Source organism: Rhinoraja longicauda, chromosome 17 (genome assembly GCF_053455715.1).
Source record: "Rhinoraja longicauda isolate Sanriku21f chromosome 17, sRhiLon1.1, whole genome shotgun sequence".
Classification (NCBI taxonomy): domain Eukaryota; kingdom Metazoa; phylum Chordata; class Chondrichthyes; order Rajiformes; family Arhynchobatidae; genus Rhinoraja; species Rhinoraja longicauda.
The window spans coordinates 9,832,879-9,858,716 of NC_135969.1; the positions used below are offsets into that span (position 1 = coordinate 9,832,879).

At 42.7% G+C, this 25,838-nt stretch overlaps 1 protein-coding gene across 3 annotated transcripts in view; it reads left to right on the forward strand.

Moving 5' to 3' along the window:
• The window catches only part of klhdc8b (kelch domain containing 8B), a 117,860-nt gene that overhangs the window by 84,972 nt on the left and 7,050 nt on the right, over positions 1–25,838 (forward strand). For all 3 annotated transcript variants that reach the window (XM_078414062.1, XM_078414061.1, XM_078414064.1), the window contains exon 5: positions 13,485–13,586. In XM_078414062.1, coding sequence (XP_078270188.1) covers positions 13,485–13,586 — 102 coding nt within the window. The remainder of the gene's footprint in view (positions 1–13,484; positions 13,587–25,838) is intronic.

Genomic DNA, 25,838 nt, shown 5'->3' on the forward strand with positions numbered 1-25,838 from the left:
AACACGGAATATAAATAAGTTGGCAAGGAACAGACAACAAATTGTTAGAACATCTAGGGCTTTGTAAAAAGGAGGGAGGGCAAAAGGCAGAGCAAGCTGTGTGCTGGAGGAACTCAACAGGTTGGATAGTGTATGTGGAGGGAAATGGGCAGTCGATGCTTTGGGTCGGGGCCCTTCCAGTCTAGATGATGGCTCCTGACCTGAAACTTCGACTGTTCATTTCCCCCCACAGATGCCGCCTGAGATCCTCCAGCAGATTGTCTCTTACACCAGTCTCTAGTATCTGCAGTTTCTTATGTCTCCATGAGGGCAAAAAGAAGCTTGAGATGCTTCTGTGTTTTAGGGAGGTATTTAAATGCTGCCTATGGAATTATTGATAGCTTTACTGTTGTTATTACAGTGAAGATCATTGAACATGGCAACAGGCCCTTTGGCTCAACTTGTCCATACCAACCACATGCCCCATTCAAACGAGTCCCATTTGCCCATTATTTAGCTAATATCCCTCTGAAACTTTCCAATGCACGTACCTGTCCGAATGTCTTTTGTACATTTTTATTGTTTCTGCCTCGAATAACTTCCTCTGACATTTTGTTCCATATACCACTACTTTCTATGTGAAAAAGTTGCCCCTCAGGTTCTAATCAATTCTTCCCCCTCTCCCCTCTGACTCTTGATTCCCTGATCCTGCGAAAAAGATTATGTGCATTCATCCTATCTATGCCCCTCATGATTTTATACACTTCAATTACATCACCTCTCAGTCTCCTACAATCCAAGGAATAAGTCTGAGCCTGTCAGACCCCTTCCTGTGTTGCTAGGCCCTAAAGTACTCCCAAAATACACCTCAATTAAACTCAGCCATTCCTCAGCCCACTTGCCCAGCTAAACAAGATCCTGCTGTAATTCTTGATAGCCATCATCACTGGCTACAATACCACCTGTTTTCGTGTCATCTCCAAATCGATGATATGGATGATAATCAGCAGTGGGCCCAGCACTAGTCTCTGAGACACACCACTAGTCACAGGTCTCCAGTCCAATAACAGCCTTCCACCACCACCCTCTGCTTCCTACTGTTGTCTCAATTCTGCATCCACATAGCCAGCTCTCACTGAAGCTCATTCATACAGTCATAGAGTTATACAGTGTGGAAACAGGCCCTTTGGCCCAAGTTGCCCACACCGGCCAACATGACCCAACAACACTAGTCCCACCTGCCTTTGGCCCATATCGCTCCAAACCTGTCCTATCCATGTACCTGCCTCACTGTTTCTTGAACGTTACGTTAGTCCCCACCTCAACTACCTCCTCTGGCAGCTTGTTCCATACACCCACCACCCTTTCTGTGTGAGGGGTGTGATTGTGTGATTCAATCTAACCTTCCAGAGGAACCTTTGGACCTTATCAAAGGCCTTGCTGAAGTCCACACCTTTGGGCCTGCACTCATCAACCTTGGTGAACCTACAGATATTCAGTGACTGAAAACTCTCTAGTGACAGATTAATGGTTGTCATTAAGATTTGCATGACCTCCATATGACCCCTTCAGGTAGAGGTAGAGAAGCCATCGAGAATGGAAACATAGGTAACATGACGTTAGGTATCAATTGCAAATTGTCACATTCGTAGTGGAAACCAAGAGTACCTAATCCCCTAATTACTGGGCTGCAGAATTTCTATTGTGGAGAATCTCTATACATGGAGCCTTGCCTGACTGCAGTAAGAATTGTTTAGCACTTACAAGTTAGAACATACAACAGCACAGCCCAGGAATAGGCCCTTCAACCCATATTGTCCGTGCAGAATATAATGCCAAGTTAAACACACCTCTGCCTGCACATGATCCATACCCTCCATTCTCTGCATTTCCATATACCTATCCAAAAGTCTCTTAAAGCCCTTGTTAGATAGAGCTCTGGGGGCTGGTGGAATCAAGGGATATGGGGAGAAGGCAGGCACAGGTTACTGATTGTGGATGATCAGCCATGATCACGATGATTGGCAGTGCTGGTTCGAAGGGCCAAATGGCCTCCTCCTGCACTTATTTTCCATGTTTCTATGTTTCTAAATGTCTCTGCCTCCACCACCACCCCTGGCAACGTGTTCCAGGCACCCACCACTCTGTGTATTAAAGCCTGCAATGCACATTTTGTGTAAACTTTTCTCCTTAAAGCTACGCCCTCTTGTCTGATATTTCCACCTTGGGGGAAAAAGATTTTGACTGCCTACCTCATCTATGCTTCTTGTAATTTTATATACTTCTATCAGGATTTTATATACTCCTATGAGGTTCTATATATAATGTCAAGTCAAGAGTGTTTTATTGTCATATGTCAATATGACAATAGAGCTAGATAGAGCTCTTAAGGATAGCGGAGTCAGGGGGTATGGGGAGAAGGCAGGAACGGGGTACTGATTGAGAATGATCAGCCATGATCACATTGAATGGTGGCGCTGGCTCGAAGGGCCGAATGGCCTACTGCACCTATTGTCTATTGTCTATTGTCCCAAATAGAACAATGAAATTCTTACTTGCTGCAGCACAACAGAATATATAAACATAGTACACTGTAAACAATATAATAAACGAGAAAGAGAAAAAAAAGATCAGTGTGTATATATACACACACACTCACAAGTACACACATATATCAACATATATATCTACATATATATATCTACATATATATATATATATATATATATATATATATATATATATATATATATATATATATATATATATACACACACACACATATACACATATGTAAATATACATATACACATACACACACACAAAAATCTGGCACTGTGTGGCATTTGTACGCACAAAAATCAAACAATAATAGTGCAATAATAACAATAATAGTCTGTGTAGTCAGAGCTTATTTGAGGTTGTAGTGTTTAATAGCCTATTGGCTGGAGGGAAGAAGCTGTTCCTGAACCTGGACGTTACAGTTTTCAGGCTCCTGTACCTTCTTCCCGATGGCAGTGGTGAAATCAGTGTGTGGCCAGGGTGGTGTGGGTCTCTGATGATGCTGGCTGCCTTTTTCAAGCAGCGACTCTGATAAATCCCTTCGATGGTGGGGCGGTCAGAGCTGGTAATGGACTGGGCAGTGTTCACAACTTTTTGCAGTCTTTTCTGCTCCTGGACATTCAAGTCATGGCGTTCCGAACCAGGCCATGATGCAACCAGTCAATATGCTCTCCACTGTACACCTGTAGAAGTTCAAGAGAATCCTCTCTGACATACCGAATCTCCGGAATCTTCTCAGGAAGTAGAGGCATTGATGTGCTTTATTTATAATTGCATTAGTGTGTTGAGTCCAGGAAAGTTCTCCGGAAATATGCACGCCCAGAAATTTGTCGTTTTTGACTCTCTCCACCATTGATATAAACGGGATTGTGGGTCCTCATCCTTCCTCTTCCAAAGTCCACAATCAGTTCATGGTGAAGCTCCATGCTTGTTGTGCAGGATTGTTGAACTTATTATTGCTCACTAACTCAGTCTTTTCTTACCTCTTGATTCACTGAATCCCACCACCTATGAAAACTAAGCTATTTTGTTTTGTTGAAGATAGACACAAAATGCTGGAGTAACTCAGAGGGACAGGCAACATCTCTGGAGAGAAGGAATGGGTGACGTTTTGGGTCGAGACCCTTCTTCAGACATGATGAGATAGATAAATGACTCGTGTTATTTATCTTTGTTACTTTTTTAAAGCAATACCGATCATTATTATTAAAAGCCGCATGGTGAATGACATAAACCGATGTTCCTGTAGAGCGATATCTCATTCACAATCTGCACAGTACTCATATACTGTTGGTGGTAAGAGCTGGAGACAAGGCTAACCGCAGTATTTTAATGCATAATCTTATATATGCATCTTCATCTTGGATGTGTCACCAACTATGATTGACTTTATTCTGAAAAGCAGCTGATAGAGGCAGATTAGTTCTTGGCGCGTGGATTCATCCAATCTTTTAAGTTCAAGATTCAATTGCCATGATGACCTTTCCAAATGAATAATGGTCGCAGTGACAGAAATCAATTGGGGTAAAAGTGTAATCTTCCATCATCTTCTTTTTCTTCTTCTCATATTAGCTTTTCAGGAGACATTAAAATATAATTCTGACAGATACTCCTGCAGAATCCATATCATCAAAAATTAAACTACATATTTAATATGCACTGTGGCATGAATGATTGTGACTCCAAATTTTAACCCACGCATTAACTTGTGGAGGTTTTTTTCCATTACAGCTGAGTGGAATCATAGACGTTTACAACTGTCTGAGTGCCATTTTATTGTATACTGCCTTTCTAACTGATTGAAAGAGGGATGCAAATTATACTTTTGTCTAATGGAATGAATGGTGCCCATTGATAAGAGTTTTTTTTATTACATCTAATTCCACTTCAAAGCTGAAAGAGGTTTGAAATGAAGTGCAAATTTGAAATCAAGTCTTTCCTAACCTGAACAGTTTACAAAGCAGCTGGTGCAGCAAAGGCAGATACCTAATGGTGGGCTTTGGGATGTGCATTTCGGCATAGCTTTGAGTCCAGGGTCAGGATGTGTGGTGGAGGTACAGTGGTTCATTTACAGGACTAGTAACCAAGAGGCAGCTTGTGTTTATTTGATTTAATTTAGTTTAGTTTAGCCAGATACAAAATGCTGGAGTAACTCAGTGAGTCGGGCAACATCCTTAGAGAAAAGGAATAGGTGACTTTTCGGGTTGGGATCTTTCTTCAGACTGAGAGTCAGGGGAGGGGGAAACTAGAGGTAGGAAAAGGTACAGAACAAATCAGAGCCAGCACTGATGGCCAAGGAGCCCACAATGGTCCATTGTTGGCTGTGGAGGAGATGGTAACAAAGGGATATGAACAATGAAACTAGCAGGATGACTATGGTGGTGGGGGGGTTATGGACAGAAAGGGAATGCAAACTTGGAAACTAGCCCTCCGGTCCACCGAGTCCACACCGATCATCGATCACCCATTCACAGTAGTTCTACAGACCTACAAACCCACGTGTATGTGGGAAAACACCCATGCAGTCACAGGGAGAATGCGTAAACTCCACATAGACAGCACCCGAGGTCAGGATTGAATGCAGGAATCTGCCGCTGTGAGGCAGAGGCTCAGCAGCTGCATCAACTGTGCCACCCCAATGTGTGTCAAATGCCTTTTGCACTGATTCTACATATTTCTGATGGTCAGAGAAGATGAGACAGAGTTAAACATCACTTGAATGAGTTCAAAAAATTAAAGATTAATAAGTTCACTTAAAAGCAGATGAAATATTAAAACAAAGATAAAAGAAGAACCTGCTGTCAGTTACCTTTATAAGTTAAAGTTCATAAGCCTTTTCAAGTCGATGGAGCTGAGCTATTGCTGGAGTCAAGCTGGGCGGACAGATACAAGTTGTACCTGGCCCACCAGTTTAGTACATTATACAATGCCACTGGAAATAACAGTGAGTCCAGAAGCAGAGCAAGGTGTCAGATGCACCCACAACAAACCTGCTGATTCATTTACCTCTCTGTGCGATGTGCGGAGATGCTAGAGTCTGCATTATGCTGGGTCACACACAGCCATCAGTACTATGCAATCCCTTCATTTATTAAAAGCTGTTTTTCATCGTGTTATTGGTATGTTTGAAACCTGTCTCATGTTGCTGTCAAGTCACTATTCATTTTTGAGACCCATTCTTCAGTAAATTTTCCCTCTGCATTTCTTCATTTTAGTTTGGTTTAGACACAGTATTAGAAACATAGAAACATAGAAAATGGTGCCGGAGGAGGCCATTTGGCCCTTCGAGCCAGCACCGCCATTCATTGTGATCATGGCTGATCATCCACAATCAGTAGTAACCCCTGCCTGCCTTCTCCCCATATCCGGCACGGCACGGTAGCGCAGCGGTAGAGTTGCTGCTTTACAGCGAATGCAGCGCCGGAGACTCAGGTTCGATCCTGACTACGGGTGCTGCACTGTAAGGAGTTTGTACGTTCTCCCCCTGACCTGCGTGGGTTTTCTCCGAGATCTTCGGTTTCCTCCCACACTCCAAAGACGTACAGGTATGTAGGTTAATTGGCTGGGTAAATGTAAAAAGTGTCCCTAGTGGGTGTAGGATAGTGTTAATGTACGGGGATCGCTGGGCGGCACGGACTTGGAGGGCCGAAAAGGCCTGTTTCCGGCTGTATATATATGATATGATCCCTTGATTCCACTGGCCCCGAGAGCTCTATCTAACCCTCTTTTAAATTCATCCAGTAAATTGGCCTCCACTGCCTTCTGTGGCAGAGAATTCCACAAATTCACAAGTCTCTGGGTGAAAAGGTTTCCTATCACCACAGTTTTAAATGGCCTCCCCATTATTCTTAGACTGTGGCCCCTGGTTCTGGACTCCCCCAACTTTGGGAACATGTTTCCTGCATCTAGCTTGTTCAGTCCTTTTTATAATTTTATACACCTCTATAAGATCCCCTCTCATCCTTCTAAACTTCAGTGAATACAAGCCCAGTCTTTCCAATCTTTCCACATAAGACTGTCCCTCCATCCCAGGGATTAACCTCTGATATTGAAACAGGCCCTTCGGCCCACCAAGTCCGTGCAGACCATTGATCACTCTCAATCAGTCTGAAGAAGGGTCTCAACCTGAAACGTCACCCGTTCCTTCTCTCCTGAGATGTTGCCTGACCTGCTGAGTTACTCCAGCATTTTGTGAAAAAAAACTCTTTCACACCAGTTCTATCCTACACACGAGGGACAATTTGCAGAAGCCAATTATCCAACAAACATGTACGTCTTTGAAATGGGGAGGAAACCACAGCACCTGGAGAAAACCCAAATGGTCACAGGGAGAACGTACAAACTCTGTAAAAAAAAGCACCGCTTAGTCAGGATCAAACTCGGGTCTCTGACACTGTAAGACAGCAACCCTGCCACTGTGCCACAGTGCTATCTCTGCTCACAGCATATCTATTTGAAACACTTATTTTGTTTTGCCTTTTTATCGTACAATTGATATCAGCTACATACTGTTCCTGAATTTTACTTGGAAAAAGAATTTCATTTCTTACCTTCCTCTGCATGATCACAATGTCCAGGGTAATGGCTAAGCTATCAAACACATATCTTTCCTGGTTCGTATTCAGCCGAGGTAAAGGCACAAAAACACCCAAGGGAAAAAAAACTGATCAATTAATTATCCGTAATAACACCTTTCAGAAGAAGGTACGGTGAGTTACTAAGTGAAGCACAGGAATACTATTTTATTAATCCTGTGCTGGTTTCATCTTAATGTTGAGTCTTGGAAGAAATATATTTTCAATAAAATAAATCTTAAATTATCAACACACGTTTATTCCTATTTTAGAATGATTTGCATCTCAGTGATTTGCACTTGATTCAAATTCTTTCATTCAAAACTATCCCACTTCCAGAGAATCATTTAGAATATTTGATTTAACATCATTTTCTCTCTTTATAATTCTTCTTTCACACACACGCTTCAGGGTTAGTGAATCTCGGACTAGACCTTTAAAAAATAGAAATGGATTGTCCTCAAACTTTGGATGTAATTTTCCTTTTGAAGTATGTCATAATTTTCAATTTCAAAAACAAATCATGACTGGGTCTGAGAATCAAAAACCTGCAGATGCTTGAAATCTGCAATAAAAACAGGAAAGCACTAAACAGGCCAGACTGTATCTGTGGAAAGAGAAACAGTTAATGTGTGTGGTCAAAAATCTTCTTTGGAATTGGGAAAGGTGTTTGACCTGAAATGTTAACTCTCTCTTTCCACGGATGCTGTCTGACCCGATGAGTTTTCCCACTATTTTCTGTTTTATTTATGAATGGGCTTAATGGTTTTACAAAGATGAGTCGTGAAAGTCAAAGTTTAGAGTCCAATTTTGTCATCAGCCTGATTTATTTAAGATGCGTTGATGTCTACAGATTAGAACGTAAATTTAGCACACCAAGAAAACTCTAACTGTGCTTTTTTAGCTTTGAAAGTAATAGACAATAGACAATAGGTGCAGGAGTAGGCCATTTGGCCCTTCAAACCAGCACCGCCATTCAGTGATTATGGCTGATCATCCACAATGAGTACCCCCTTCCTGCCTTCTCCCATATCCCTTGACGCCGCTATCATTAAAATCTCTATCTAACTCTCTTTGAAAGCATCCAGAGAATTGGCCTCCACTGTCTTCTGAGACAGAGAATTCCACAGATTCACAACTATCTGAGTGAAAAAGTATATGGATAGGAAAGATTTTGAGATATACTAGATCAAGTGGGCCCAAACCTCTCCTGCCTTGGTTCAGCACCCCCTCCCCCCGTCCCCTCTCCCCTCCCCCTCCCCTCCCCTTCCCCTCCCCCATCCCCTCCCCCCCACTCCATCCCCCTCAACCCCTCATCCTCCCTCCTCCCCCCTCCCTCCCTAGGAGATAGATTTAAACTTTAAAATGTGAATAACACCGATTTCAATGAAACTTCTTCCATTAGCACCAAAGGGATGATGGTGAGTAAGGTGAACCTAAAATTGTCACGCTATCGTGTCCCGTTTTGGCTGTAGTTCAGGAACAAACAAACAAACAATTTTAGTATATAAACATAGCACAAAAAGTAAGGAAATTTGTGTTTGGTAGATTATTTCTTTGTTGTAACAATGGTTCTTGGCAATAAATCTTATACCGTTGGAAAGCCTGTTTATTTCCCTTTTAAATGGTGCCACATTTGTAAGGAACATGCATTTGTGGGATGAGCAGCAGAGCTGAGTATATGGGTTGCGCCCATGAAAAATTTGCCAAATCTTCTCTGCCAATGCCAAACAGCTTATTCTGCCATTGACTCTTGTTCGGTGTTGTTTGGTGGATTGGATGATTGAAGTCTGAAGAAACAAGACATATTGGCAATTTAACAATTTATTCATTTAATAAACAGGAGCCACAGTAGCGTGTGGAAGAACCATACACAGCCATAACAGCCTGGCACCTCCTCCTCATGCTGGTCACCAGCCTGGTCACACACTGTTGTGGGATGGTATCCCATTCTTGTCAGCACCTGGGGGTACCAGAAGCTCAAAACAAGAGTCAATAGCAACAGCAGAATAAGCTGTTTGGCATTGGCAGAGAAGATTTGGCAAATTTTTCATGGGCGCAACCCATATACTCAGCTCTGCTGCTCATCCCACAAATGTATGTTCCTTACAAATGTGGCACCATTTAAAAGGGAAATAAACAGGCTTTCCAACGGTATAAGATTTATTGCCAAGAAGCATTGTTACAACAAAGAAATAATCTACCAAACACAAATTTCCTTACTTTTTGTGCTATGTTTAGATGGCATTAAAAGCAGGTAGATGGGACGAGCTCAGCTATGAAACCTGATCAGCATAGATGAGTTGGGCTGAAGGGCCTGTTTGAGTGTTGTATGTCACTGTACTGAAGATAGACACAAAATGTTGAAGGGATTCCACAGGTCAGGCAGCATCTCTGGAGAAAAGGGAAAAGTGACATTTCGGGTCAAGACACATCCTCAGTCTGACGAAGGGTTCCAACCAGAAACGTCGCCTATTCCTTTCCTTCAGAGATGCTGCCTGACCCGCTGAGTTACTCCAGTATTTTGTGTCTATCTTCAGTATAAACCTGCACCTGCAGTTCCTTCCTACACACATGTCTCTATGCCTCCAGGTTCTCAAGGTTTTTCGTTATCACTCCACCTATCAACCTATTTGCCAATATCTTTCGGGATCCCCTATCAATGGATATCAATGCTTGCTTAAAACCCTTACTTACTTACACCCGTTGTGACGATGACCAAGAATAAAGGGGAGGCCATTTAAAACTGAGGTGAGAAGAACCTTTTTTACCCAGAGAGTTGTGAATCTGTGGAATTCTCTGCCACAGAAGGCAGTGGAGGCCAATTCACTGGATGAATTTAAAAGAGAGTTAGATAGAGCTCTCGGGGCTAGTGGAATCAAGGGATATGGGGAGAAGGCAGGCACAGGTTACTGATTGTGGATGCTCAGCCATGATCACAATGAATGGCGGTGCTGGCTTGAATGGCCAAATGGTCTCCTCCTGCACCTATTTTCTATGTTTCTAAGTTTCTATGACCCCCTCTCCCTCTGCCATCCCATGACATGCCTCCCTGATTTCACACCGAGCCCAGATCCATCTCGTGGTCCTGAATGCACCTCCTGCCAATGTGGACCTTTTCTTTGACCCCTCAACCACCAGATTGCCACAACCCACCATCGTCCCATACTCGAAATATCGACCTATAATCGGAGCCATTGTGTTTATAATAATCAAAGCTAAATGTTGTCGACTGTCGGATGAAATATTGAGTTCATCTGTGAGGAAAATCACACATACAGTAAATACTGCTGCTGCTGCTGCTGCTGCTGCTGCTGGAAAGAGTTAACATTACTGATGTTGCAATCGGAAACTAACATCGACGTCATCGATCTGTGTTGGATCGTGTCTCTGGCAGCCGCTCCATTTTCATATAAATTAAATTATAATTTCCACCTCATGTTGAAGAAACCAAGGAAGATCCTTCAGCAAATCCTCTGCTTTGAATACTTGCACAAAGACCTGGATGCGATTGTATTCAGTGGCAGCAGGCAGCTGCCTGGCCAGGGAAGCTGTGGTAGTAGGCCAGCTTTCCAGTTGTTAGGTTTGTGATTGAAATCTCGTCGCCACCCTCACATAAGTCACAGCTGGTTAGAAGCACAGAGAGGAGGAGCAGTCAGCCATTCAGGTCCAATGCACCACTGCACCATGATCACGGCTGATTATCCACTCCATTACCCTATTCCAACCTTCTCCCCGTATCCCCTGATCCGCTCAGCAGTAAGAAATACAGCTCGCTTATTCTGGAATACACTTAATGACTTGGCCTTCACTGCCTTCTGAGGTAATGAATTCCTCAGATGTACCACCGTCTGGTTGAAGTAACTTTTCTTAACTTTAGTTGTAAGTAGTACACTCCATATCCTTATGCTGTGTTCCCCTTCCTCTGGACTCTCCAGACATTGGGAACGACCTTGCTGTATCTAGTGTGTCTAGTCCTATTAGAATTGTGTAGGCTGTTTATGGGATCTCCTCTTGTTTCACTCTACCCCAGTGAGTACAGGCCTAACTGACCTAATCTTTCTTTATATGCCAGTAACTCGTAACTCTCCACGTTGTGGCAAGAACATTCTTCTTCAGATAAACTTCAGATAAGGTTTCACCATGGCCCTGCACATCCTTGCTCCTGTACTCATGTCTACTTGCAATGAAGCTGTATGTACCATTTACATTCCAATCAGCTGCTGCAACTGTAGACTTACGTTCAGTGACTGAAGAATAAGGACAGTCAGGTCTCGTTGCATCTACCCTATCACCAAATCTATCACCATTCTTATGATAAACAGTCTGTTTTGGATCAAAATGCATAACCTCTAAATGTTGCACTGCATCTGCCATGCATTTACTGACTAACCCAACTTTCCCAAATCACTTTGGCATTTGAACCCAGAGAAAAAGGTTCTGACTGTTGTAAGATAGCATAAATACAGTGAGATTAAAAGGGTAACAGGACATCTGTTTGGCTGCCATGGGGGTTGGATTGAGCTGTGTTTGTTGCTCTGTGTCTGTTAGAGGTGCATGACCTGGCTTGGCTGGCGGTGAGGGGAGCCCTCCCAGTCAGATCCTTCCTGCACCGCCGGAACCTCACTACCAGCGCACGCTGCTCTCGGGACGGCTGCTATGGAGAGGAGACAGTTGGCCACCTCTTCGCAGAGTGTGGATTTGCAAAGAGAGTCTGGAGAGGTTTGCAAGGGTCCCTGGCACGATTTATTCTGAACAGCTCTGTCACAGAGGACTCTGTGATTTACGGACTGTTCCCAGGGACGCATTCAGAGACTGACATTGAGTGCTGCTGGAAGGTCATCAACTCGGTGAAAGACGCTCTTTGGTCTGCCCGAGCTTTGTTAACCTCCCAACAGAGCAAGCTGTCTGTCGGGGAATGTTGCCGACTGGCCCGCTGCAGACTGCAGGAGTACGTGCTGAGGGACGCACTGAAGCTTGGTGCAGCCAACACCAAGGCCCCGTGGGGGAGGAGCACAGTCTAGGGTCCTTCCTCTGCTGGACATGGGGGGCAGGGTGTGGTGGAGACGCCCCTCAAATTAAGGGAAGGGAGTCCACGCCAGTGGGCCACATGAGTGGCAAGGGTGGGGGGTAATTGGTGTATTGAATGTATGTATTGAATGTATGTATGTATAGCCTCCAAGAATGTCGGATGGAGTTTTGGAAGGAACATGTTTTGTATATATTTATTTCTAGAATAAAGTATATTTTGAAAAAAACTATATATATATTATTGTTGTCGGACCATTCTGGGCGGCACGGTGGCACAGCGGTAGAGGTGCTGCCTTACAGCACTTGTTGCGCTGAAGACCCGGGTTCGATCCCGCTGTCTGTACGGAGTTTATACGTTCTCCCTGTGGGTTTTCTCCGAGATCTTCGGTTTCCTCCCACATTTCAAAGACATACAAGTTTGTAGGTTAATTGGCTTGGTATAAGTGTAAATTGTCCCTAGTGTGTATAGGATAGTGTTAATGTGCGGGTATCGCTGGTCGGTGCGGACCTGCTGGGCCCAAGGGCTTATTTCCTTGCTATATCTCTAAACTAAACTGAACTAAAGAAGGAACAAATGCTTAAGTGTCTGCAATGGCAAACAACACATCAAAGGGAGATATCGTATATTAAGATTACACGACTCTTTGTTCGGGCAACAAATGAACAGTGATCATTGTATTTGACGCTCTTAAATAAAGTCTTATTTACAATACCCGATCTTTGTGGTGTGTTTTTAAGTTTTCTTTAATACTGCCTATCTATGCTTCTCATAATCTTATATACTTCTATCAGGTCTCCCCTCAACTTCCGGCATTGCAGAGAAAATAATCTAAGTTAGAACATCCTTTAAATCCATCTGAAGCCTATTTGATGGAAAAATAAAAAGGATAATGCATCGATACTTTATTTTCGGGAAACCTGATGGGCTGTCTTAGCATAAGAGTGGAGGTTAATTTCTTTCATTAAAACCAGACTATTAAACTTGAGGTTGGTGTAATTGACCTATTTAAAAAAGGAAAGCCTCAGGGCATTGATCTGCAAATCAATTCAAGTCAGACTTAGCCAAGAGGAATGTTAATGTATCGCAATGGGAAAAAAATAATTTGATGATTAACCTACATTTTCTTAGATTATATTAATGAAGTAGCAGTGATGATTGCTTTCAATTTATTTGGGAGGGTAATTACAGTTTTTGATTCAATGATTAGCAGATTCACATTGTTCTAAATAATGTTCACAGCAACATTTCAGTGACTGGGTCTAATAGTCACTGTTTGTCCACTTCATTGGCATTTGTAGTTTCTCCCGTTTAATACGCCTTTACTTTTCATTTTTTAGGAAATTGGTTGAAACACTCCCGCTCCACACAGATGAGAGAGAAGCGTGCAGATTTTTCTGTGGGCTACGTTGGAGGAAGAATGATTGCAGCCGGGGGTCTAGGTAATGTCATTCTAGGGAAGGAAGAGCCTTTGTTTCCCGTTTGTGTGAGACGCGCTCCCTGTGATCAGAGACTGTAATCCATCCCTCAATTACAATGATTAAATAAATGGGAAGAGGACCGAGGGGCCAAGAGAATAAACAATTTAAGCGTCAGAGGATTTTAGGAATATGTGCAAAATCAAGGGAGTCTTGAATTGTCGTATGTACTGACCATCCAACAATTAAATGATTACTTCCAGCAGCATAATAGGCACAATTCACGTAGATGATATATAATTGGGGAGAAGGCAGAAGAATGGGGTTAGGTGGGAGAGATAGATCAGTCATGATTGAATGGCAGAATGGACTTGATGGGCCGAATGGCCTAATTCTACTTTTATCACGTGTGATCTTATGATAATAAACAAAAAATTCAAAAAATCTAAAAAAGGCTCAATACCAGTACAAAAAAAAGCCCAAAGCCCTATGTGCGTAGTTCATCGGTTAGTGTTGTTTGTGTTCAAGAGCCTGATGGTTGTTGAGAAGAAGCTATTCTTGAACCTGGTGGACATGTTATGTGTCTTTATATTAAATAGAAACTGAAAACGTTAGAAATAGTCGACAAGCCAGGCAGCGCTTGGTGAGAGAAGTGTAGTTAATGTTTCTGGACAATGATCTTTCACTGGAACTCATGAGGCTGTTGCTGATCAAAGAGTGGTGGCTGTGTAAGTATACGTTTGGGAGCTGTAGTGCCCTCTGTACCCACATGAACCCACTGGGCAACAGAACACTGCCTTGTGCTGTGCCTTTGTTCAGTGTAACAGTTTCACTGACAGTCCAGAACAGCTCAAAAGTTTCAAAGTGTAATTAGTTTATGGGGACTGACTTGCAAATAAGCCATTATCTTTTTATATTTATATTATGTGTCTATGCAATTGTGAAGATATTACACTGATTTAAGATGAGGAAGCAGTAAAGGTGCCTAGGGTAAAGGAGGGAAATGAAAATGCTTCCGGAGAGCAGAGCTGAACATCAAAATGAGCATTACTGGAAGTGAATGATATTATAGGTAACGGACCCCGGAATACCCAAAACATCAGGCAGCCTTTGTGGAGAGAGAAGCAGAGTTAATTTTTCAGGTTAATGATCTCTCCTGTGTCTCGGTTAATGTATTTTAAAGGTTTCCTGCAAAGAAGATGGAGACGAAGGTCAAGACTAGATTCTGAATGAAAGTCACCATAAGGACAAGACGGGAAGAGTTTAATTTTGAGCCCTGAAGGCATCATGAATATTGGCTATTTTCCATGCGGATTATTTCGCAATAGATAATAGAGTTCAGAGAGGAAGAGTTGCTCCAATGGGACTTGGATAATCTGAATGCCTTTATTATCAAGCCTGGTGTTAGTTTGCCAACTCTATCAGTGGTGGTATTCTCTCATTAGTTTGGGGCAAAAGCCACAAGAGGGTTGTGATGAAATATTTTGTCATAGGCAGAGCGGTTGTGATTTAAAACTCACAGTTATGGAGTTATAGAGTCATAGAGTAATACAGTATGGAAACAGGCCCTTCAGCCCCAACCGCCCACATTGACCAACATGTCCCATCCACACTAGTTCCACCTGCCTGCATTTGGCCCATGTCCCTCAAAAATCTGTCCTATGAATGTACCTGTCTAATGTTGCGATAGTCCCTGCCTCAACTACCTCCTCCGGCAGCTTGTTCTATACACCCATCACACTTTGTGTGAGAAAGTTACCCTCGGGTTCCTATTAAATCTTTCCCCCTTCACCTTAAACCTATGTCCTCTGGTTCTCGATTCCCCTACACTGGGCAAGAGAATCTGTGTATCTACCCAATCTATTCCTCTCATGTTAGACACAAAAAGCTGGAGTAACTCAGTGGGACAGGCAGCATCTCTGGAGAAAAGGAATGCGTGACGTTTCGGGTCGAGATCCTTCTTCAGACCTTTCCTACACTATTCCTCTCGCGGTGTTATGAAATAGAATCAGTCAAAATGCATCTCAATACTTGAGAGAGAATAATTTGCAGGGTTATAGAGAAAGAAGGCTCAGCCCAAATTTTTTTTTAGTGGACAGACTCCCATCAAGACCAGAACTGGTGAAATATCCTTGACTCAGAGGCGAGAAAATGTTGTTCATATGTTTAAAAGAAGGTGGCACTGCACAATTCAGATAACTATAATATAATTCAATAAACATAAATCATAGCTAAAATAATAGAAACTATTCTAAGAAAGCTGAAGGAACCCCTGCTTCAGTAACTACAAAACTCTATCAACTACATTCAGAGGGCAAAATCTTGCCTGGAAAAATATTTTGGTTCCATGCAAATTTGGATTCTAAGACTGTTTTATAAATCACAATTTTTGTTTTAGTTTAAGGCTTGGATAGAGTGGATGTGGAGAGGACGTTTCCACTAGTGGGAAAGTCTAAGACTAGAGGTCATAGCCTCAGAATTAAAGGACGTTCCTTTAGGAAGGAGATGAGGAGGAATTTCTTTACTCAGAGGGTGATGAATCTGTGGAATTCTTTGCCACAGCAGGCTCTGGAGGCCGTCAGAGGATATTTTTAAGGCAGAGATAGATAGATTCTTCATTAGGATGGGTGTCAGGGGTTCTGGGGAGAAGGCATGAGAATGGGGTTAGAAGGGAGTGATAGAGCAGCCATGATTGAATGGCAGAGTAGACTTGATGGGCCGAATGGCCTAATTCTGCTCCTATCACTTATGACCTTAGGACCTTTATTTGCAAGATAAATTCCTGCAGGAAAGGAGAATGTTAAGGAAGAATGCTGGATTTAAGAAAAGAACAGAGAGTTTATGAGAAGATTAGAATCAGATGTAGCACGACAAATTTGCACCATTTATGTTTGAAACAGGCTTTATTTTGCTTTTAACATTGTACCTTCGGTTTTAGCAATTTGTTTTTTCTCTTCTTTGGTGGGAAGCATAAAATAATATGATCCAAGTGAAGAAAATAAGAATTCAGGGATCTGTTTCATTACTTTGGGGAGTTGATTTGAATTGGGTTTTAATCAAACTTTTGAAGGAAAGAAAGCAGTTTTTATCTTAACACATTGAGCAAAGCTCCCTTCTGCATCCATGAGAGCTCAGTGTTGTTATTTTCATTGTGTGCTGTTATGAACTGACAGCTTCCCTTGAACTGACAGCTAACAGTTCCCAATGAAGGTGAGCATTGAGAATTAGCTCTATATCTTCAAATGCTCCCGAAGCAATGCCTCGGGTCCTGGCACAATTTCTCACAACCTTTCCCAAAGTCGGGGTCAGAAGCTGTGTTGACTATAAACACAAAGCACCGTTTTGTGCAGTCAACAGTGCTTCATGATAAAAGTGTGTTTGCAATTGTACTTTCTAAAATATAAGACCTGGATTCTTCTGTTGTCGGAAGGAACTGCAGATGCTGGTTTAAACCGAAGAAAGACACAAAATGCTGGGGTAACTCAGGTGGCATCTCTGGATAGAAGGAATGGATGACGTTTTGGGTCGAGTCTGAAGAAGGGCTTCGACCCGACCCGTCACCCATTCTTTCTATCCAGAGATGCGGCCTGTCCCGCTGAGTTACTCCAGCATTTTGTGCCCAGCCTGGATTCTTCTCATTGATCAGGCTCCCAGCAAAAGCTGGGTGGTGAAGTTGGAGGTTGCTGTTTTGCAGTGGCCCAGACTAATCCCAAGATGATCATGTTCCATGGTCATTACGTGGGGGTAAATAGGTTTTCAGAGCAGCCAATCAGCGTTATATGCACATTTCCCTGAAAACCTTTGCACTGAAGGGATATCCTGTGTGTTTGAGGTATTACATTCATTCTGCTTTATAAAGAAGCAGAAATGAGGCTGGAGATATTTGAGAAACTTTACGAGATGAAAATTGATAAACTCAGCAGTCAAAATTGACCATTTACTAATCTATAGTCTACATATGGCTCACACTTCCAATCTGCAGTGTGTTTACACATGGCCAATCTACAGTTTACATATTGCCCAAACTGCCAATCCACAAAATACACATAACTCACTCGGCTAATCTAAGGCTCACTTATGGCCTAGACTGCCCACCACAGCCCACGTATAGCACACAATGCCAATCTACAGCCTACTTATGGCCCATACAGCTGCACCAAAATTAATGGGGACATAGTCTGAAGAAAGATCTCGACCCGAAACATTGTCTGTCCATTCCATCCATGGACGCTGCCTGACCCACTGAGTTCCTCCAGCACAGACATTTATTGCATTCTAACGAAAAATGAAGACGATTGTCTACAGTGTAAAATTTTGAAAACAGTACACCTGGAAACACAACATTAAAAAGTATCGTGCCAGCTGCATTTTATTTTAATAATTTTTTTCCTATTTCTTCGCTGCTTCGTTAATTGACAATCAACAGATTTCTTGTTCAGAAATACCAATTTATTATTGCAAGTTCAAGCTCGTCTTATTTTACCGAGGCATTCAGAACCTATCATGTCAGAATATCTCTTTCACCAAGGCATTTTTACCCATTTTATGAGAAGGCAGACAGCTTTTCTTGCACAAAAACAGAAAAGGCTAGAAATACTCAGAAAGTCAGGGTGCATAAGGGAAGATAAACTGAGTCAAAGCTGTCCAAGGACATGTTGGAGATTCTTTGTCAATAGACAATAGACAATAGGCGCAGGAGGAGGCCATTCGGCCCTTTGAGCCAGCACTGCCATTCGATGTGATCATGGCTGATCATTCTCAATCAGTACCCCGTTCCTGTCTTCTCCCCATACCCCCCTGACTCCGCTATCCTTAAGAGCTCTATCTAGGTCTCTCTTGAATGCATTCAGAGAATTGTCGGAACTGAAAAATAGACCAAAGAATCTTATAAAGGTGCTCACCTCAACCCTGCTCTCCCTGTTGCTTTACCATCTTTTGTTTCCTTTTCAGTTCCGACAAACGATCTCCACTCAAAAGCGTTGACTCTGTTTCTCTTCCCACAGATGCTGCCGGACCTGCTGAGTATTTCCAGCGTTCCTGCTGTTGTTTCAGATTTGCAGCATCTGCAGCTTTTTTGTTTTAATTTTCAGATTTATGTGCACTGGTTTGGCCATCCAAGCCTCCAAGGACAGAGAGATTTGATTTGAGGTCTTTGTGAAATTGCTGAATGGATGAAATTAGTGCTAATTAGGCTCTGTTTTTGAAGCAAAAGCAAAATATCACAGATGTTAGAAACATGAAACAAAAATATAAATTGTTGGAAACTCTTAACAGGTTAGGCAGCATTAGTGGGAAGAGAATCCTTTTCATAAGTTCATAAGATCATAAGTGATATGAGCAGAATTAGGCCATTCGGCCCATCAAGTCTACTCCACCATTCAATCATGGCCGATCTGTCATCTCCTCTTAACCCCATTCCCCTGACTTCTCCCCCTAACCCCGACACATGTACGAATCAAGAATCTATCTATCTCTCTATGTCGTAAAAATATCCATTGACTTGACCCCCACAGCCTTCTGCGGCAATTAATTCCACAGATTCACCACCCTCTGACTACAGAAATTCCTCCTCATCTCCTTCCGAAAGGAACGTCCTGTTGTTCTGAAGCTATGAGCTCTAGTCGTAGACACTCCCACTCGTGAAACATCGTCTCCACATCCACTCTATCAGGGCCCTTCATGTGAAGTATTGCACTGTAAAACTTGAACTTACAACCTTATGGTTCCAAGGATGATACTGTTGATTCAGACACAAACACATTTGCCTGCTTTGGTGTGTGCTCTGGCATCTAAACAGGTATCTTTCATGTATTAACTTTGTCGCAGTTGGAGAAACCATGATTGTCTTCAAACTGAACACAAGATGCTACAATATTTTCCAAGTCCAGACACTACTATTAATTTTGAAATTTGTTGCATCGGTTTGATTAATTAATAATTCAGCGGCCAATAGATTTTCGAGGCTCAGCTTATAATTATGTCTGACACAAAATTAATACTTTAAAGTCAATGACATACCCTGAGGGCTGATTGATGTGGACACTAATCCTGCGGATGATTGGAGAGGCAATATTGAGGAATTAAGTATTAAACATCTGCAACTGTGACCCCCATTGGCCCCATTTATACGGAGTGTGTTGTGTGTTCTACTGATGTTCCATTCTCAAGTGATGTGAGAGTTCATTGTATGATTAAAATCAGATTCACACCCTGTAATTGAGATTTAACCAACTGAGTTTAAAAGCAAACTGCTGGAGGAATTCAGCGAGTCAGGCCACATCTGTGGAGGGAAATGGACCGACATATTTCGAGTCGGGACCCTCCTGCCCACCGATCTAGTTAGGTTTGGTTGCATTCTGTTGCAAACAACAGCGTGTGTTGGAGAAAGAAGGACTGCAGACACAAAGTGCTGGAGCAACTCAGCGGATGGGTGAGAAAAAGGATGGGTGATGTTTCGGGTCGTGACCCTTCGTCAGACTGAAAGTTTCCATCTGTGGAAAAGTCCTGACTCGAAGCATCACCCATCCTTTTTCTCCAGAGATGCTGCCTGAGCCGCCGTGTTACTCCAGCACTATGTGTCTATCAGCGGCTGTCGGAGATTGGAATTGAAAATGGAGAACATCTGGCAAGAGAAACATTGCATTTGCATTTTGAGGTGCAATCCCTTCATTAGAATTGGATATAGCTAGATACTGCTAGATTAAATAGTGCGCTTCATTCTCCTTTGGAACTTGATATTTGTCCCTCTGTTTTTATTCTGATTAATCCCATGAATTGACTTATTTTTCTCCTTGATCCAATGAAGTGGACTAAACTGAATCATAAGGTATCTTTACACTTCATCGGTGTTGATTGAGCTGCTGTGTTTCCAACATTTTTTTGTTTTACTGTTGAAAGACTCAGTGGAATGGCAATGAGGCAGCAAGAACTTGGCCATGAACATAGCTACAGCTGTGTCAGGAGTGCCTCTTGTGTGTAGAATCTGATGGAGAATATCATTGATCGTGTCATTAGATTCTGCAGAGAATAAGCAAACAATATTCCTGGTTTGCAGCTGATTTCAAACCTGTAGTAGTGGAGATCGAGAAAACAAACAGGGATATATTCAATTTATTTTATTGATTGAAGATGTTAATACAGTTTACCAAAGCATTGTAATGTTGCTTATTTATTAACATGATTAGACCTGATAGAAGTATATAGAGTTATGAGAGGCATAGATAGATTAGACAGTCAGAACCTTTTTCTTTTTGGGTGGATTAAATGTTAAGGACTAGTGGACCAGGCCTGAAGGTTTGAGGATCAAATTTTGAAGGAGATGTGCTGTGAAGTTTTTTACACAGAGAATGGTGGGTGCCTGGAACTCGCTGCCAGGGGTGGTGGTGGAGGCAGATACGATAGTGGCGTTTAACAGGGTTTTAGATAGGCACAGGCATATGGAAGGATATGAATCATGTGCCGGCAGAAGAAATTAGGTTAAGTTGGCATCATGTTTGGCACGGACATTGTGGGCCTAAGGGCTAGTCCCTGCGCTGTAATGTCCTATGTTTTATTTTCTAATATTGGAATAGAGTTGAATATTTAAAGAGAATTCTTTCCCGTATAATGGTGAGTTGTTAATTCATATTTTCCTGTGCGGCATGTCCGTGAAAAGTTATTTTTGCCAAGTTACAAAAGCACAATTCTCTTTCACACATTGTCACTTTTCGTGCCTCACATCCTTACAGCACACAATGTGCTATTCATCGAAGTTTAGGAAAAGTAGGAATGATATAACACATGTTTGTGCCTGTAGGATCCTTTCAAACAGTCATTGGTGCTAATATTTCTTGAAACAATGACTGGAAGGTGGGCAAAGTTGATTTTTAAGTTCTGCATTCGACTTCATTTATTAACCTTTTTACTTAGCACTTGATCATAAAATTGATTTAAAAAAACATGTTAATTCTAACCACTGGACCATCACTTTTTCAAATTCTAATTAAACACTCATTTTCACATTCACATTCCCTTCGAATGTTCCCCTGCATTCTGAGGGTCTCTGCTCCAGTGAGTATGCATGCAGATTATAGATTTCCAATTAGTTTATGGCCGTGTACATCAGAGTGGCATGAAATGCATTGTTCACATGAAGATCATTGAAGAAGGGTCTCGACCCGAAATGTCACCCATTCCTACATCTCTCCAGAGATGCTGCCTGTCCCGCTGAGTTACTCCAGCATTTTGTGTCTACCTTCAATTTAAACCAGCATCTGCAGTTCTTCCTACACATACAGTAAACATTATATATGTGTGTGTACATATATGTGTATGAGTATGTGTTTGTATGTATATTTATATACATCGATCAGCCAAAACATTATGACCACCTGCCTAATATGCTGTCGGTCCTCCGTCCGCCGCCAAAACAGCACCGACCTGCCGAGGCATGGACTCTACGAGACCCCTGAAGGTGTCCTGTGGTACCTGGCACCAAAACATTAGCAGCAGATCCTTCAAGTCCTGTAAGTTGCGAGATGGAGCCGCCGTGGAATGGACTTGTCGATTCAGCACATCCCACAGATGCTCAATCGGATTGAGATCTGGAGAATTTGGAGGCCGGGGCAACACCGTGAACACTTCATCGTGTTCCTCAAACCATTCCCGAACCATGTGTGCAGTGTGGCAGGGCGCATTATGGATGGAAGGTACTTAACGGATGGAAGGTACTGACATGCCTGTGATGGATTGGGCTGCATTCACCTCTCTCTGTCAGTGCAGGCAGTCGAGAGCAGAGCAATTGCCACACCAGCCTGAGATGCAACCTGTGGGAATTCTTTCTATAACACTTCTGAAAAACTTTGAGAAATTATTTGTGGACATGTTGAATCCTCTCAGGAGCATTAGATATGCTTTATTGGTCACCACATCAGTGTGAAGGGAACAGGTTAGGTTGCAGGTCATATGGTTGCTGAGGAACTTGAAGATGTCAACCATCTCTACAGCTGCTCCGTTCATGAGGACAGGGCTGTGTTCACCCCCTTACTTCCATAGGTCAACAATTCTTTCAACTTGTTAATGTTAACGGCTAGGTTGCTGTCCTGACGTCATGGCAAAAGGATCTCAATATCTTTCCTGCACATAGTCTCATTGCTGTAGATCCAGTTGTCAACATTGGTATCATCGGCAAGCTTTAAGATCGAGTTGGCTTTAAACTTGACCGCATAGTCATGGCGCTCAGGATTTAAAACAAGGGATTGAACATCAACCCTGAGGTTGAGGGTCAGGATGGAGGAAATGTTATGACTAATTATAGCTCACTGAGGTCTGTTGGTCAAAAAGTCCAAAAAACTGTTACGGATGGAGGCCCTAATGCCAAGGTCCAGAAGACTAGGGGTGAGCTTATTCAATGATTGAGAATGATCAGCCATGATCACATTGAATGGCGGTGCTGGCTTGAAGGGCTGAATGGCCTTCTCCTGCACTTATTTTCTATTGTCTATTGTCTATAATGTTATGGTGTTGCAGGCTGATCTGCAGTCAATGAGCAGCATCTTGACATCGGTGTTCCTATTGTCAAGGTGATCTAGAGCTGAATGAAGTACCTGAGAGATGGCATCCTCCATTAAATTATTTTTCCTACATGTCTGGGAGACTGGCATTGATGTGGGCCGTTACCAACCTTTCAATCTTCTTTATGGCCAATGTTAGATGTATTAGTCATTAAGACAGGTCACTTTACCTTTCTTGGAGACTTGATGGTGCAGGTTTCCTTGAAGCCAATTGGGACAGAAGACTATTAAAGTGAGTGGTTAAAGATGTCAGTGGCCTGTTGATTGATGCACAATTTCAGAACCCATCCAGGGACTCCATCCAAGTCAGCGTCTTTCCGAAGGTTTACCCTTGTGAAGGCAAATTGGACCTCAGCCCCCAAGATGTCTGGGACAGAGCCAGCGGGGGATGGGAAGAAGCACCTGGGTGACACTTTGTGTAGTAAAGAACTGCAGATGCTGGTTTACACCGGAGATAACACAAAATGCTGGAGTAACTCAGCGGGACAGGCAGCATCTCTGGATAGAAGGAATGGGTGGCTTTTTGGGTCGAGACCCTTCTTCAGACATTTTGTTGGTCTGTTCAAAGCAGGTGTGGAAGGCATTGAGTTCATCTGGAAGAGATAAGTCATTGGCAGAGATTGCCCTGGATTTCAGCTTGCAGCCCATGATGGTATTCAGGCCCTGTCATAGTGGCATCCTCTTGACTGAATTGAGCCTCCAGTTTGTTTTAGACGTCTTTCTTACCCATGCGGAGATCATAAACGGCCTTCTCTTACAGAGTGAGATCTGCGCACTTGAGAGCCGTGGAAATGGATTTAGAGTGACTCCTTTGAACTGGAATCAAATCAGCAATACAACAATAGTTTTGTTTTGGTTCTTGTCTAGTTCTCCTCTCTATCAAAAGAAAGCACTTTCTCAAATAACTTCTCAGAGAGAAAAAAAATCCCTCGCTCTCAATCGTCAAATATATGTTTCAATGTATCATAGGTAGCTCTCAATCTGAATTAATTACTTCTTTAGCAAAACTCCAGGCGAGAAATTTATCCTGGTTGCTAGAACATGATATAAATAGAAGCAATCTGTGCATTCGAATGGTTACTCACTTCCAGGTGTTTTCATCATCACTTCGTTAAAAATTTCCAATGTTTTTGCTTCCAATCTCTAACTGCTAATCTATTCCTGGCTGGGTTCCTCTTTGCAAAATGGAACATTTTGTTCTCACCCTTAAGTGTGCGTTTTATCAACTTCATTCTCAGCCCATTACCCTACTTTTGTAAATAAAGGTATGATTTTGGATGAACTCAGTTTCATCTATAACGCTTGTTTGCAAAGGTTCACCCGAGCAACTTTCATTATAGTCTGAGAACCCCTCTTCTCTCTTTGTCACCTCCACTTTAGCTCAGCATTCATTGCACTTTGCTGCTTTAAACACTTCCATTCATCTCCTTTACTTCTCAGCAACCAGAACTAAAGCTTCAGCAATCTTTTCGACGAATAGTTACGCTCAGTTCGCCTTGGCCTATGCGATCTCCTAGTTTCCAAACATTTTAACTCCCCTTCCCATACCCATATTGACCTTTCTGTTCTTCCACTGTCTCTTCCACTGCCAGAGCAAATTGCCACATGCAAATTGGAGGATCAGCACCTCATATTTTGCTTGGGCAGCTCACACCCCAGCAGTATTAACATTGATTTCTCAAATTTCAAGTAACCCCTACATTCCCTTTCCCCCCCTCTCCCTACCCCACTGTAGTCATCCTCCTAGTTTCACTGTTCGTATCCTTGCATCCCTTCATTATCACCTCTTCCCCAGCCGACAATGGGCCATTATGAGCTCCACCCTTGGTCATCTGTTGCTGGCCCTGCTTTGTTCTGGCATTTTCTTACCTCCTGTTCCCTCCCCTCTACTTTCAGTCTGAAGAAGGGTCCAGACCCAAAATATCACCCGTCCTTTTTCTCCAGAGATGCTGCCTGACCCACTGAGTTACTCCAGCACTTTGTGTCTACCTAAAGCTTCTGTTTTTTCGACCTCCCGCTGGGCAACACGCTGACCAGTATAAGGATAATCTATTGTGAGACCAGGAAATGGTATTTTTAAGGCGCCTGCTAAAAAGTTGTTGTTACATTACGGGTGAGCTATCGGAAGACTGGAGCATGGTCAATGCTGTGCCTCTATTTAAGAAGGGCTGTAAGGAAAAGCCTGGGAACTATAGACCAGTGAGCCTAACATCTGTGGTAGGCAAGTTACAAGTGAGGATTCTGAGAGATAAGATATATATATGCATTTGGATAGACAGTGGCTGATTAGGGATAGTCAGCATGGTTTTGTATGTGGGAGATCTTGTCTTACGAATCTGATTGAGTTTTTTAAAGAAGTAACCAAAAAAGTAGATGAGGGCAAAGCCATAGATCACAAGGTCATAAGGGATTGGAGTAGAATTAGGCCATTCGGCCCATCAAGTCTATCATGGCTGATCTATCTCTCCCTCCTAACCCCATTCTCCTGCCTTCTCCCCATAACCTCTGACACCTGTACTAATCAAGAATCTATCTATCTCCTCCTTAAAAATATCCACTGACGGCCTCCACAGCCTTCTGTGGCACGGTGGCACAGCGGTAGAGTTCCTGCCTTACAGTGAATGCAGCGCCGGAGACTCAGGTTCGATCCTGACTACGGGCGCCGTCTGTACGGAGTTTGTACGTTCTCCCCGTGACCTGCGTGGGTTTTCTCCGAGATCTTCGG